Source organism: Anastrepha ludens, chromosome 2, assembly GCF_028408465.1.
Source record: "Anastrepha ludens isolate Willacy chromosome 2, idAnaLude1.1, whole genome shotgun sequence".
Lineage (NCBI taxonomy): Eukaryota > Metazoa > Arthropoda > Insecta > Diptera > Tephritidae > Anastrepha > Anastrepha ludens.
Window position 1 is genome coordinate 31,488,905 of NC_071498.1, and position 17,043 is coordinate 31,505,947.

At 34.8% G+C, this 17,043-nt stretch overlaps 2 protein-coding genes across 6 annotated transcripts in view; one reads left to right on the plus strand and one right to left on the minus strand.

Annotated features, from left to right (window-relative positions):
• LOC128867813 (rho GTPase-activating protein gacZ-like) overlaps window positions 1-17,043 on the plus strand; it is a 170,644-nt gene that overhangs the window by 22,691 nt on the left and 130,910 nt on the right. The window lies entirely within an intron of this gene.
• Window positions 13,332-14,401, minus strand: LOC128855778 (E3 SUMO-protein ligase ZBED1-like). Its single transcript, XM_054090991.1, has 2 exons — window positions 14,313-14,401; window positions 13,332-14,239 (listed from the first exon to the last, which is right to left on the minus strand). Exons 1-2 carry the CDS (start codon window positions 14,344-14,346, stop codon window positions 13,332-13,334), a joined length of 942 nt encoding a protein of 313 aa, XP_053946966.1. The 5' UTR covers window positions 14,347-14,401.

The following is a 17,043-nucleotide window of genomic DNA, read 5'->3' on the forward strand; positions in this document are numbered from 1 at the left end:
CATTTAAATTTACCCAACCTTTTAATTCGCGTACTTCATTGCAAAATTACAACTTTCATACTGAGTCGAAGCTGGACGAAGGGAAAGCTGGGTTACTCGGAGTTAGACTAGACTAGAACCACTACTGAATAGTTTTGTAATCGAAAGCTGCTCATGAATATCTGCAAAGAAGAGCAATATGTAGAGTTATGTTATCATAAAAGAGTCAAGTAGCTTGGACATGACTATACCAGAATATATTTGAGTGTAATGAAGGAAGTATCCTACTTTTTAGAAGGACCCGCTCTATGTTGCATCTAATAGACTAGCCAACCCTTTATTGGATGTTTTGCCGAGCCCTTCCTCCTATTTGTGATGTTCCTCTTGATTTTGTTCTACAAATAGAGGGACCTACAGGTTTAAGCCACCTCCGAACTTCAGGTGGAACTTTTTTATAGCAGAAATAACTCGGAGGTTTTGCCATTGCTTGCCAAGAAGAGGCCGCTATTAGAAGAAACGTTCACAATGGTTTGGTATTTCACATCTGGGGTTTCGAACCCGACCATTATCGAATAGTAGACACACATCAACCCTTGCGGCTATGACTGCATATAACTCACATAATTAGGGATTAAGAGACGTAGGCTTACCCTCTGTTCCACAATATTGTTCTGTGAAGTATAGCATGCTACGTCCAACTAAGTCCCGTTCTACAAAATGCTGATCAGCGACCAGCAAAAATTGGTTTGGATACCTACTTTGTCTCAATATAATCGCAAGAGTTGTAAGACCGGCTAATCCGCTTTCAGTGAATCTGACAGAAAGCTGTGTACAATAACACTTGGGCAACACTTGGTGATTGTGAATATTAAAATTTGTTCAGCTCTAAGCTTTCTAAGCGACGTGTAGATGGGTTGTGTGACATATTGATCGATACAATTTTTGTTTTTTTGGAAGGTACGATAAAAATGTCAGAAACCTTTTGCTTGAGGCCGTCGCGCCAATGATATGTGTGGTATGCTCCAACTAAATCCACCCCTGCACCGCATTTGCACTACATCGCGGGTGGAGCCATGATTGTGGCTATCAACCACAAAAGAAACCTGGGTCCAGGCTCTCTACCTTTGACGAATGGAGGTTATACGTCGCTGATAGTCTTCCATTACGTTCGTTATGAAGCAGATGGAATTACGAAAGGGAGCGATAATGTCATGTGGATTACCGTCTTGTCTGTTTATGATATGGTCCTGAGTCGTTAACTCAAGCATCCGTAAATGTCGTCGGTATGTTTGAGTCGAGCTCCTCTGGAACGTTGTTTCATGTTACCAACGTAGAGCAACTTACCAAGATAGAGCGTTACAGGTGTTATGATAGCCGTGTATGTCCCATGTTTTTACTTTCTCTTCTGCATATATGTAAATTTTAATTGAGCTCACTTAGGTACATCGTGTGTGATTTGGGGGGAAACGTCGTATTCGCTCCTTTTGGAAGAAATCAGTAGAATACTCTAATTTTTTTTCAAAGGTTTGTTTTATCTGTTGGTTGGCGCCTAACCAAGTTAGTGTGTAGATTATCCTTAGTGTTCTATCGAGTTTCTCACTCTTTACGCTTAGACGTCAGTTTGAAATGAAAATCGTGTCAACGACTAGTCTCCATTTCAATAGAGAAAGGAAGCCTTCTCGAGCACTGCCCTCTTTTGGCCTTATTTGTATAGTCAACGTTTCTCACTCAGCCAAGACTGTCTGACAATTAAAGATATTTCGGATTTAGTGACGTAGGTACGTCGATTAACGCAACAGTCTAGACGGTAGAGATTTTTAAATTGTCAAATTGTCAAACAGTTCCTAAAAATTGAAGAAAAAGCAACGGTGAAGGTGCTGGTATTTGAGATATTTGCGCAAATGAAAAATCATTTCTTTTTTCAGATTGCCCACGCACTATGAGTCATAGGCCGTCGATCTCAGAGGGGTTTTAAGCACTTTTTTCGACTGTAGAATCGATTGAGCAGTCGATGCGATCGGCTCACATAGGGGATCACATGAAGGACTGCAATGTTCTATGCTAAGCGTAAGTGCAGCTTAATCAAGTGAAATATGTATGATCGATTGCGGACCACCTGTAAAAAGTTGAACAACTGGAGTGGTGCCTCATTAAGCAACTGATTTTGCAAAATCACTGAATAACCAAACAACGAAAACAAGAACTTGCTGATGGGTGAGTTGTTAGTGCGTGTTTTCTATTTCTTTGCTAGCCCACATACAAAGGCATAGGCAATCACGTGGATAAACTTATAATTATGCGATTAGTGAGTAAGCAATTTGCGTTTGATGGACGTGAAGGCGGGCAAATGAACGCAAAGGGATTGTGCAATATGAATACGTGTGTGTGTGTGTGTGTACACATACATATATATGTATGTGAATGCGAAAGAGAGATGCGCCAAATATGTGGCGTGAGAGGTGCGGCTGATAGATGTGCGCAGCTTACGTACAAGAATCGCCGAAAATGTTTGTTTTTCCACCTGCTACTTGTTAACTAAAACTTTCGAAAGTACCTGCTGGCTAAATGAACTCATCAATCCACAAGTAAATGCTTAAGAAACAATTTTAAAATTTAAAAATAAGTTTTCTTTTCTACATAATAGACAATTTGTTTTCCAATCGTTAAGCACATTTGTAATACTTGTGACATTTCCACACGAAAGCGGCGGTGGAGCAAAAATTTCACAAGTGTGTGGAAAAATATATATTTCCAAAACATATTCTTATTTTGAATTTGTTTTTTTTTTAGTTCGTCTAATATGTTTTTCTTTCTTTATCGCAAAGTCCGAAAGTTCATTAACTTCTAGAAAGTGTGTATGTATGTGTTTATCTAAATATTCACGTGTAGCCGCAAAGTTATCTCAGTGGGCCGTCTCACACACAGTCATATCGCAGGCATTTCTTCTAGGCTCACACATACAAGCGCAGCACCTGGGATTTTCGCAACACTTAAGCACTCACGGGAGCGATTTCATGCTCGTTCGCTCGCTACGCCGCCTGTGAAAATTTGGAAACTATTTCGTAAAGATAAAAAATAAAGTGTAGTTCGTTAAAGCAACAACAAAAACAACTATTTTATTTAATGGTAATTACCTATGCATATTCATATGTATTGCGCGGTGGTTGGAAAAAATTCAAGAATAAGAAATTGTTGTGAAAAGTTCGAGTATTAAAAAACCAAAAACAAATAAAAAATAAAGTAAAATTAAAAAAATAAAAATTTAAAAATTGTAATAATAAAATATTGAAAAGAAAAAGAAAACTCACTTATTTTATCCTATATAAAGATGGCGCATAATTAATCACCCTATCGGAAACAAAATTATAGTAATTATCTAATATTGAAAAGAAAAAAAAAACAGTTTTGAATCAGTGAATTGTTTTTTATTATAAAGGTGGCACAAAAATAATCACCCTACTGGAAAAAATATATAGTAATAAAATAATGAAAGAAAAGCAAAATTCACTGTTTTTTTTTCTTTATAATGGTGGCGCAAAATTAATCACCCTATCGGGGAAAAATTATAGTTATAAAATAATGAAAAGAAAAACCAAATTCACTGATTTTTTCTTTATAAATGTGGCGCAGAATTAATCACCCTATCGGGGAAAAATTATAGTAATAATTTTTTTGTGAATTTTTTTCTTTATAAAGCTGGCGCAAAATTAATCGCCCTACCGGAAAAAATTATAGTAATAAAATAATGAAAAGACAAAAAAAAACATTTTTGAATCAGTAAATTTTTTTTCTTTATAAAGGTGGCGCAAAATTAATCACCCTATGGAAAAAATTGTAATAATTGTAATTGTAATAATATATATTAGAGAAAAGTCAGAACACTGCAGCTGTCTAATTCACAACTTTCAAATATGATTGACGCACGACGTCGTTTGCAAAAATTATAAATCTTCCGATGGAGTGATTAATTTTGCGCCACTTTGTATTTCAAAACAGCTTGTTTCTCGCTTGTTTTATTCTGTGAGTTCCCACAATTTTATTGATTTCCGCTTTACAACATAAAAACGGAAGGTCGGTGAAATACTGCCTGAGTGAATTAATTGAAGAATTATTTAATTAAACAACGTTTTTGTAATTTTTATTTTTTGTAGAATTTTTTTTTGCTAAAAACATTGTCTTAATCACTTGTAGACAATTGCTATTAATAAATTTATCATTCGGCTCATTAAAATGCAAAAAAATATAAAAAATTAACTTTGCGCAAAGGCAGCGCATTGAAAAAAGCGACTCAATTAAATTAAGTTAAAAAAAAAAAAAATAAATAAATAAAAAAAATAAAAATTAAACCGGTTGCGACTAATTTTTTGGCGCATATTTTAAAGAAATTAACATAAAGGTGATAACAAGTTGCGGTAAAAAATGAAACAGACCATTTTATTAATCGATCTGGTAAAGAAATTTAAATTTTTTAAAACTTAATTTAATTAACTACTGTTTTATGGTTTTATTATTATAAATACCTTTTTTTTTGTTTTGAGTAAAATGATTTTGCAACTGAAATACTTGCATTAAATTAAACTAAAAAATAGATATCTAAAAGACATGAATACAATTAAATAATCATTAAAGGACCTGTAAGAAATTCGCATATTTTGTTTCAAAAAAAAGCTCTAATCGTTCACTACTGAATTGTAATAAATTATATACCTCTTTCGAGCATAATTTATCGATAAGCTCAATGACGAATAGCAAAACAAAAGGCAAGTAGCTAAAACTGGTTTCTTATCCAGTGAAAAATATTTATGTTGGCACTTGAGGAAACTCGAAAACAAAATGCAGTCAAAGTTCAGTTATTAAAAAATGCGGTAAAGTTTCATTTTCAACATTGCACTTAATACTTTTGCTTTTATGATCAATCATTATTTTTTTTTTATTTTGTATCTGGAGCGCGCTTTTCACTTTTAACAACAATTTATTTACTTGCGCCCTACTTCCAGGAAACTTTGCTCGTTCCCCGACGTCTGTGTGCGTTTCTCTTACACAAATACCCAGTGCACTTTGAATGTAATTGTTTTTCAATTCATTTGAATTCCAATTTCAATGCCAAAGCCTCAACCACAAACCTCAAAGCAGCAGTCAAGTATCAATGCCTGATCGGTGAGCGATCCGATCGACAGCCCCAATAACCAAAAATGTTTGCTGGTAGCAGCGTGAGCATAAACAGAAACCGAAGCTGAAGCTATTTCTCCAATCACTTGAGATTCGGTTTTAGTTTTCGAGAAATGAGTTTGAGGTGGAAAGGAAGAAGATAAGTAGGTAGCCGAAAATAGTTGTTGTAGGAAATGCGCATATGCTTGAATGTGTGTATGGCAACTCATTACCGCATCTAAGGGTGGAAGAGGTAGACTGGGTAAAGGTAAGAGGCTGAAAATGGAATGTTATATACTGGAAAATATTTAAAGGAGAAAAAAAAAACGAAGAATTTTAGTTAGAACTTGAAAATAATATTTGGAACGTCTAATTGGAATTCATAAGCTAAATAATTTTTTTAATAGAAGATATAAATTTTTACACTTTTTTATGCTTTAAAAAAACAAAAAAATTCAACGAAAATTGATTTTTGAACAAAACAAGTGTTATCCAAAGCGCTTTAACAAATTTAAATTATATCATAACTAGGAAAAAAATGTTATTTTAATTTTAATTTATGTTAATTTTTTTGGCATAAACTATAAGTAAATTTTTGAATATTTTTTTAAGGAGGAACGCCACTGTGGAAATTCAAAAAATCGATTTTTTTTTAATAAATTGTTAGTATAACTACTTAAGAAAATGTGGTAAAAATTTTAAAGCGAAATTCGCTTTATTCTCGATTCTATGTGCACTTAAGTGAGCGCCCATCGGTTCGGCCCCGTAGCGCTTACGATACGATGCTTGATTTCAAACGCGTTTTTCCAGAAACGACTTTTTTTTGATACGGTGGCAACGATTTCTCGAAGACTAATGAACCGATTTTAATTTTCTTTTTTTCAAAGTTTTTGTTATCGCATTGGCTATCGTTGTACGTAGTCGAATTTCAAAATTTTGAAAATAACTATTTTTTTGGGCCTGTTGAAAATCAAACAAATGGTGAAAAACACACATCGAAATTCAAATCACCACCATTTTGTCAAAAAACAAAAAAAAAAAGGCTACGTACAAAGATAGCCACTATTGTGGAGATTAATAACATTTTTGGGTGTTTGATTTAAGATGATTATTCATTTCTGTATCGCTGCACCAGATGACGTCATTTTTTTAACTCGTTACGTTTATTTACATAAATTTGTCAATTGTCAATATTTTTTAATAAAATTTTACATCAATATAGTTTAATACATATTTAATAAATAAACTTTTGTCCGATCCTCGAATAATCATTCCTACTTACAAAAAAAAAAAAATCCCAAAAATCGACTATTTTTTGACCCCCCCCCCCCAACAGAAGATTTAAATTTTTTCACTTTTTTTATTTTTTTCGTAAAAAATTAAAGAAAAACTGATTTTAAATAAAATAAGGGGTCTTCGAAATCCTTAAATAAATTTTAATTACAAAAAACGTTTTTGTTTTCTATTTATTTCTAGTTTTTCTGGCATAAGCTAAGTAAATTTTTTAGTATTTTCTAAGCAGAATATAAAAAAAATTCGTCTTCCACTATTTGTTTTTTCGTAAAAATCAAAGGTAAACTGATTTTAAATAAATCAAGTGCCGTCAAACGCACTTAAATAATTGAAACTTAAAATAGAATAAAAAAAATATTTAAAAAATTTTTTTTTTGTTTTTTGGTTCTGCCCTTTCTAATTCGAAATATTTCGAAACAACTCAAATAATTTGAATGCATGCGATTTATTCCATTGTATGCAATTTATAATTTAAAAATATGATGACTTTAATATTAACAGAGCAAAATTAAAATCAAAAATCATAAAAGAAAAAAAAATTGTTAAAAAAAAATTAAAACCAATGCCACTTACGCCACTTTAGTTTGCATCTATTGTGGCTAAGTGTTTATCAAAGAATAATTGGTTTGTAAAATTTGAAATTTTAAATTTAGAAAATTTTTTTTTTTTAATATCTGTATTTTATTTTCTTGCTCGCCATGCAGAGATACATTTGGGAAAAAATGCAAATGCAAACTGCAATTTTCACTTATTTTTGCTACTTTCCACTTCTTCCATTTTCACACAAACAAATTCACTTTGACAGCAAACATTTTGTGCTAAATATTTCACTACTTGGCAACAAACAAAAATGTTGCATCTCATCTAAAAATGCATTTTCTTAAAATACTCGATTTATGTTCTCACTTTAATTTTGCTAATTTTATAGCACCGCAGCAGCATTTAATAATATTTTTCCACATATTTTTTCCTCTATGCGATTTTCCTAAACTGCAAACGTGTGTGGCATGTGTGTTTGCTGTGCGCCAGTGTGGCCAACAAACTCGACTGTCATGTGTGACACTTCAATTAGATACTTGACCCGCATTAGCGGGGGAAATCTGGCAAAGTGGCAAACTTTACTCTTCTGCGTAGTTGAGAAAGTAATTTATTTTCTTTGCTTTTGAATTTGGATGTATGCGTGTGTGTATATATGTATACACATGTGTTTGTATGCATAGGATTTATTTTGGCTATGTTTGTGAAAAAGGAATTAAATTATAAAAAAAAAAATTATGCAAGTTAGGAAGCCTACCTATCTACCCAGGAAGCTTAGAAACTTATTCTTAGGGTGGTTGCTGATGATGGATATTTTTTGTACTAGTAACTGGGAAAGTTTTTGTAGTTGTTTATTCATATTTTAAATTATTGATATATGTGGATATGTATATATATATAAAAAGGGTGGTTAAATTTCAAGGGCCGATGTTGAATGTGAACCACACACCGTTGGACTTCTTTCTTTGAGGTTATTTGAAAGAAAATGTGTACGTCGATAAGCCAGCAACAATTCAAGAGCTAAAATATTAGATGATTCGGCACATTAACGGCATAGAACCTCAATTATGCCGTTTGGCTAATATTTTGTTTCATGCATAATTGAATTATACCAGTAATATTATAATATAGAGAAATGATAATAATTTCCTAAAATAATTGTATTTTATTCAAAATCAACACCGGCCCTTGAAACTTAACCACTATTTATATATATTTATAGTTTTTTAATTTTTGCGAATTTTTTATTAACTTCCGTTAGGCAATCGGGTCTGGCCAGACTGGCTTTTTCGATTTTGGATGAGAGTTTAAAATATTTATATTATAGCTAATGATTTAAGATTCGAGATATCTTCCTAAAATTCAATTTTCTATCGACTTATAGATAAAAAACGATTCTCGAACAGGACGAAAAAAAGACAGACGCGGTAAGAGTTATTAAAAAAAAAAATTAGTATTTACACACACAAAGAAACAATCTTCCGATAGATTGATTAATTTTGCGCCACCTTGTGCAAGCGCTGTCTATTTGTTCTTTATAAAACGAGATACTCTGTTACAGATATATTTTTTTAATACATTTATCATCTTTATTGCGATCTGTTTTTCAGACCTCAAGCAAACTGCTTACAAATACTTAAAGCTTTTTAATTCATTCAAGAGAAAAAACATTTATGGATTGCTTCCCGTGGTACAACCATCTAATTTTATGATAAATATAAATTTAAAGTAATTTATTACCACATGAGGTCTTTTAGAGGCTTTCTCTTCAGCCAGGTGCAAGTTATGGGATTTGCAATTATTTTTGTGACAGAGGGTTTGAGTGCGATTGGAGTCGAGTATTGTGTGATGTGGCATATTGTTTTACTTCTTCAATTATTGTGGGTGCTTTGAGATCACGATGAATTTGTGATATAATAAGGGGCATTTCAGACCATTCTGAGGGGTTTTGACTGAAATTTTTAAAGCATTTCGAAGTATGTTTGAGTTAGCTGCAGTGCCCCAAAGTGGAATGCCATGTGTCCATATCGATTTCCAGATAGCTGAGCAAAGGAAGAGCTTACTTGTGAGAGAAATGTGAGAATTTCCATGTGGCGAGTTTTATTCCTAGAGCCTACGGTTAGGTAAAAATATGAATTTTCCCTGTAAGTTTGCTATCAAAATGCATGCCGAGATAATTTGTGAGTTTATTTTTGCCGATTATTTTATTATTCTGCTCAATGAGTGGGTAAGTTTTTCGATTTAGTGTAAAAGTGTCTGGGGACGATTTTGTCTCATTTGCCTTAATGCGTTACACTTTCAAACAATGACTTATTTTATCAAGTAATTTGTCTAGTCTTTCGGAGGCCGCATGGGAGTAGTAGTTAATTGTGAGTACGGCGGTTTCATCCGCAAACGAGCCGACTACTCGTATTATTTCTTCAGAAGCTGGTAGATCGTATGTGGACATCAAGTATAAGATTGGGTGCATAACAGTGCCTTGAGGTACAGCAGCTGAGCTTTCAATTTCATTCAGACTGTTCTACGCCTTGATTGATACAGGCGAATTATCGACAGGCCGCATGAGTAACAATCTATGTAATTGAATATGCTCTACTTTTTTCGTCAAATACTTATTTTTTATTTTCTTTTTTATTCTTACTTATGGTACATATCGTCCCCTTAGTATTAAAATAGCCTATACATTTTTTGATGTTTTGAGAAAATGAATTTCAAACTTTTTGTCGAAAGTAGCTCTCACTCAAATCTCGTTATATCTGTAAATATTTATTATTTTTTGACTGACGTTTTGACCCACTTTGTGGAACTAGAATTTGACAAAATTTTGACCACATATAAAATCGACGATGGAGAATCCAAAAATTCAATAAAAAATAATAGCCTATGAGCACATAGGCTATTGTTATACTAAGGGGACGATATATCTGTATGAACAATATTAAATTATATTTTTCTTGCTCAAGAAACTGAGTAGGAAATAAATAATAAAACCAGTATAATAAAACTAGCGATTAGTGAAAATTCGCGAGTTTTGAAAAAAAAATTTCACGTGAGCTGAAAAATATGCACCCAAGTGCGAATTTGTGGAACAACATCAAGGCGCACACCACAAATAAGAGGAGGAACTTGGCCAAACACTTAACAGAAGTGTACGCGACAATTATTTATGTATTTAAGTGAGAATGGATAAGAACCATTTGCGGAACTAAAGTTATTTGAGTTCTTCACTTGTGTTACCTACATCGATTGACGCCATATCATCGGTAGAGTCCAAATGTGGAATGATTAGACCTACCGAGTAGTAATCTTACAGTAGCTTGAAATTTAGAAAAATTCAGCCAACCGAAGAGTTTAAAGTTGACTCATAAAATGAAAGATTTTTCCAAGTGTACTTGCGCCTTTTGTTTGTTTGTTTATTTTTGCATTTGAATCGCGTCTGCTTATTAATTATCGACTATCACTAACTCAATGAACTTCCTGATGATGATACACCAACACACATACATACATGCTTACACTAATTACAATGTTTTTTTTATTTTTAACTCGATATACCTATGTTACATACATACATGCAGTGTAGCTATCGAATCTGAAAGGGTGCTGTTGCCTCAGTGTCATGGGTTCGTAATTGTTTAAGTGTATATTGGCCCATAAGTGTGTGTGACTTTTTGTTTGTTTGTTTAAAACCAAAACAGTAAATAAACAAAACAATTCAATTGTCTATGTTGTTTCATAGAATCGACTTCTCTTTAGAGTTATTTTATTTCTACTTGAAGAAGTCAGGAAAAGTAGTAGTTAGAATTAGTACAGATTAGAAGATTTCAAACGCTGTTCAAAGATAAAGTAAAAAAAAAAATATTATATTGTATTATTAACAAAAAATGGTTACAAATTTAATCTTCAAAATAATGGCCTTCGCTAGCGACACATTTTTCCCATCTCTCAGGCAATTTGTGAATGCCGCGCCAAAAAATTTGGCCGTCTTTGGCCGCAACCAATCATCGAGCCATTTTTTGGCTTCTTCGTGAGAATTGAAGCGCTGCTCGGAAAGTGCGTAGCCCATCGATACAAACAAATGATAATGGGAAGGCGCCAAGTCTGGTGAGTAAGCCGCATGCACCAGCGGTTCCCAATCGTACGTCTCCACCAATTCCCGAGTCGCTCTTGTTCGATGTGGCGGTGCATTGTCATCAAAAAAAATTATTTTGTGACGCCGATCGGCATATTCTGGGCGTTTTCGGTGTATAGCGCTGTTCAAATCGGCCAATTGTCGTTGGTAGCGTGCACCGTGAACTGTTCCACCTGGTTTTAATAGCTCGTATCTAATCATACCACGCTGATCCCAGAAAACACACAGCATTGCCTTGCGGTCGAAGCGATTTGGTTTGGCCGCTGTTTTTTGCTTGTGGCCGGGTGGACCATACGATCGTGTACGCTTGGAATTGGATAAATATACCCATTTTTCATCACCTGTAACGATTTGATGCAAAAAAGACTTCCTTTTGAACCGGGAGAGCAGCATTTCACAAATGGTTTTTCGGTTCTCTTGCTGCCTTTCAGTCAGTTCATGCGGCACTCATTTTCTGACCTTTAAAATCATGGCCATGTCTTTCAAACGTTTGGAAATGGTTTTTTGGGTCACTCCCAACTGCTCTGTCATCATTTCTTGCGTTTGACCATCATCTTCATCCAACAATGCTTGCAATTTGGCGTCCTCAAACTTTTTCGGTGGCCGGCCACGGTCCTTATTCTCCACGCTAAATTCACCACTTCGGAATTTTTCAAACCACCTGAAGCACTGTGCTCTACTTAGAGCATGTCCACCTTCTATACGCATTTGATGAGCTTGAGAAGCGTTTTTCTTCAATTGATAACAGAAAATCAACGATGTCCGCAAATCGTAGTTTGAAGGCGCGAAATTCGACATTTTTAAAAGCCACAAAATTTATTGTTGTATGAAACGTAACAAACAATGAACTGAATATTGTTGACAGATGACAGACGAGAAAAACCAGACATTTGGGAAGGTTTAAAAATACTCCTAGCGACATCTATGGACTAATAGCTAAAAGTCTCATTGCATATGTAGGTATTAGAGCTGTTGAAACATCGATGTTTGACCACATCGATGTTTCGATGTTTTTCAGAAAAAAACATCGATGTATCGATACTACATCGAAGTAATATAGTACATTTTTTGATTCTCTATATAATATATATATCTTTATTAAGGATAACATCCTTTTTCCAAACTTAAAACTATAAAACAGAAGTTCAATCATTCAACTTAATACTATAAAACAGAAATTCAATCTTTTAAACTTAATACTATAAAACAGAAATTAAATCTTTCAAACTTAATACTATAAAGCATAATTCAATCTTTTTCAAACTTAAAACTATAAAACAATCATTGCTGTTCAGAGATCCACTTGTTCCGATTGATAAAAAGTAGCATGTCAACATGTTTAAACTGAAGCAAACTTCTTTTTTCGCTTACAACGATTCCAGCCTTACTGAACATACGTTCGCTTTCTGTCGAAGTTGCTGGAACGCAGAAATATTTTTTGCAGCAATGCTGAAATGATTTATCTGATGAGATCTGTAATAATAAAATTTAATTAATACACATATTTAAACGCTGGAATTGACAAGTAAAATGCAACCTTCCAATAATCTAAAGGGTTGGAGTTTGATTCCAAATTGTCTAGATTAAAATATTGACGAATTGACAATATGGAATCCACTGTATTAGTTTTATGTTTCAAACTTTTGTTTTTTTCCAAAAATTGAAAAAGGGATGTCTGCGATGTGGAGGTTGATGTTGGCAGGCGTGGTTCGTCGCAAGGGCGAGACTTCTGTGCGTTGAAAAAAGAAAGCTCGTTTTCCAAGAGTTTTTGAGCCTCAGTGATGTTAAATGGTGAATGAAACGCTTCTTTTTTAAACCGAGGATCTAGCAAAGTTGCCACTCGAGGAACATTGCGAATTTCATATTGCAGTAGTCTGGACGATATGCCCTCCAATAAGCAATTGCAGCTTTCGCGACCTTCAACTGTTTTTAGGTCATTTTTTAACAATTGCAAATTATGCAGAAGTCCGCAAGTTATAGGAATTATTAATGATACCGTGACCAACGTTCGCGAAGAAGTTTGCAATGTTGCACATTCAAAAGGTTGCAATAAAATTTTTATGTCTTTTAAAATTAAAATTTCGTCAGCCGAAAACGGGGCAAGTCCCTTTGGGGTTGAAAGAAGAACACTGCTTATAGCATCATTTGTTTTAAGAATTCTTTCAATCATATGAAATGCGCTATTCCATCTTGTAGGACATTCTTGCTTTAAACTGTATGGCTTCTCTGTATTTTGAGCTTCTTAAAACTTGGCGTAAGCTACTGTGCTTTTCTTAAAAAATCCCACAATACTTTTGCATTTCCCCATAATAACTTTTATTTTCTCTTGATTCAGGCATTGTTGAACTATTAAATTAATAACATGCGCAAAGCATGGCACATGTCTTTTTTGCAATATCTCACATGCTTTTATCATTGTTCTTGCGCTATCGGTAACAATGGCTGCAACTTTGTCCATAACTTCCCATTCAATTAGCACTGCACATAGAGAGTTCGCAATGTTTTCTGCAGAATGATTTTTCTCATTCTGTAACTTACTAGTCGAAAGTACTGCTGTGCGAAGTTTAAATTCTGGATCTATAAAATGGCAAATTACGGTCAAATAAGCCTCGTTGGCTCGAGATGTCCAACAGTCGGTTGTCACAGCGCAATATTCCACTTCTTGCAAAATGCTTTTCAGTTTCATTCTCATGTTCATGAATAAATTATTATAACATGTTGAAAGCAATGTTGATCGTGAAGGCAATTCGTATCGGGGATCCAAAGCATTTACAAATTGCTTAAATCCCTCGTTTTCTACAATGTAAAATGGACGTAAATCGGAGCAAATGAAATTTAACAATGCGCTGTCCAAATCTCTCTTCCGTTTCGATGAGGCTTCATATTTTTTATCCAAATAAGCCGCCATATGTCCTGAAGCCTTTGGCAACTCACTCACCGTTAACGTTGGGTGTACCCGCTTTAAATGTCCCGCCATGTTGGTGGTGTTTCCGCTGGTTTGATAAATTTTACCACATTTTAAACATTTGGCAGTCTTGCCATCCGAGGACTTATTAAAAAAATTCCACACATTGGACTGACCATATCGCGCCTTTTTGGCTTGCGGCTCTTCCTCTTGCTCTTTTTCTTCAATGGTTGCCGCACTACAACCTACATACAAATGAGACAAAACACAGAGGTTAACTTGTAAAGAAGGCATCAGTTAATATATATATGTACATACCTTGCCCATTTGAAGCTCTAAGATATTTATGCATTATAACCACTGCCTGCCAACACCAAAAACTCCAAAAATAACGCTCTAGCTTTTACTGCGTTTTTTTCTCAGTGATGGAAAAACTGGCAAAAACATCGAACATCGGAGAAAAAACATCGATGTTTTTTACGAAAGGAGAAACATCGATGTATCGATACTACATCGATGTTTCGCACAGCTCTAGTAGGTATACCTATACCTGGTATATACAAATGGTGTGTACACTCCCCTTTTTTGGTGTTCGGCCGAGCACCTCCTTTCATTTGTGCGTGCGTCTTGATGTTGTTCCACAAATGGAAACACCTACAGTTTTAAGCCGACTCCGAACGGCAGATATTTTTTATGAGGAGCTTTTTCATTGCAGAAATCCACTCGGAGGTTTGCCATTGTCTGCCGAAGGGCGACCGCTATTAGACATTTTTTTTTTCTTCATTTTGGTCTTTCACCGAGAATCGAACCTACGTTCTCTCTGAATTCCGAATGCTAGTCACGCACCAACCCACTCGTCTACGGCGGCCACCAAATATAAGGTGGCACAAAATTAATCACCCTATCGGAAGTTTTTTTATGACATATTTGATAAATACAATAGCTGTAGTATAGCAGATGAGCAGCAGATTACGTAAAGGCCCAGAGAAAGATCACCAGCTCTCAAAATTATTTATTTATTTAGTAGAAAAAGTATTAAAAAACAAAATTGGATGATTAATTGTGCCCCATTTGTAAATATTATACAAATAGTTCTCTATGAAATATTTATACATATAAATAAAGGCATTATACAAGTCAATACCAAGTCGAATCCTTGATCTCCATATGTTCGCGACTTGTTTTTTAAGATGTTAAATTAAATTAAACTGTTTTTTTTTAATTTTGAGTTCACATTTTATTCCAGCTTTTTGTTCATTACGCAAATTGAATTAAAATTGTTTTTCTGCATTTGTCATTGCTTTTATGATATTTTATAGCTACAAAATCACTATCAAATCCTATTTTTTTCCGCACAGTTTTTCGGGTTGTTTTGTAGCTTTAACGCGAGGAAAGTTGCTTGTGTGCGCATGTTTTTGGTAGTTTATTAGGGGTGTAAACTAACAAAAACAATAATGATAATAATTAGAGTAACAACAATACAATTTTGTTTTTTCTAATACGAGGTGTGTTCAAAAAGTATCGTGAATTTTGAATTTTCGCTGGTTACGTATATTCGAATTTCGATTTTTGTGTGGCGATATTTTGGTACTCATGTCTCTTACTCATGCCAACGAGTTCGGCCATTTTGAATGTTCAGTTAGTTGTTGACAGCTGCTTTACTTGCACGTGTTTCGGCTCGTCTTCGATTTTTACCTATTCTAAAAGATGGATCAAAGAACCTGTATAAAATTTTGTGTGAAAAACGAAATTAAGTGCGCGGATGCATTCCGAATCTTGACTGTGCCATACGGAGAAGCTACTTTGGACCAAAGCAACGTTTATCGGTGGCACAAAATGTTCTCAGAAGGCCGAGAAGATGTGAACCACGAAAAGCGTGCCGGACCCCCGAGCACTTCAACAACAGGCAAAAAAATTGATGAAGTGAAGAAAATGATATTGGCCAATCGTCGAATCACCGTTAAAGAAGTTGCTGAGGACATAGACATATCAATTGGCTCGTGCCATTCGATTTTTTTCACTGATTTGGGCATGAGACGGGTCGCCGTACCAAAAATGTTCAATTTCGAGCAAAAGCAGCATCGCATGCACATTGCTAATGAGATGTTGGATTCTGTCTGACGACACGAATTCGCTCCAGAGGGTCATAACTGGTGACGAATCGTGGATTTATGATTATGACGTGGAAATCAAGGCTCAATCATCTCAATGGAAGCTGCCGCACGAACCAAGACCGAAAAAAGCGCGTCAAGTTCGGTCGAATGTATAAGTTTTCCTAACCTTTTTCTTTGATTGCAGGGGCGTTGTGCATCATGAGTTCACAGGGTAAAACGGAAGCGTGAAGCAATCCGTCAGAAACGCCCAGATTTGTGGAAGAACAAAAATTGGCTCGTGCATCACGATAACTCCCTTGCTCACACATCGTTGCTTGTGCGCGACTTTTTGACAAAAAAAACGCCCTAATGATGCCACAGCCACCGTTTTCCCCAGATCTGGCGCCCGTGACTTTTTCTTGTTCCTGAAACTGAAGAGGTCCATGAAAGGACCACGCTACGCTACGATTGATGAGATAAAGACGGTATGGAAGGAGGAGCTGAACCAGATAAAAAGAAATGATTTTTTGAAGTGCTTCGAAGATTGGAAAAAACGTTGGCACAAGTGCATATCTCATAGGTATTACTTTGAAGGGGACAAAATAGATATTAATAAATAAATAATAATTTTGAAAAAAACACAAAATTCGCGATCCTTTTTGAATACACCTCGTATATATAAAAAATCCCCATACACTAATGCAGACACATTTCATTTCTGCATTGAAAAGTCTCATTAAACTAAAAAATTATCTGCATTCTCAATATGGCCGCAGTCTTCTTGCCTATTTGGCTGGCGAAATAATTGTCGCTGCTTCGTGAAAGTTGAAATCTGAAAAAATTGAAACTTAAACAAAAAACAAAAAAAAAAAAAAAAATGATGAAGAAAAAATGCAAAAAGTCTATGCCGCGCACTGTGCCTGCCGTGAAATGTGAATCGTTAGTGGTGAAGAGCA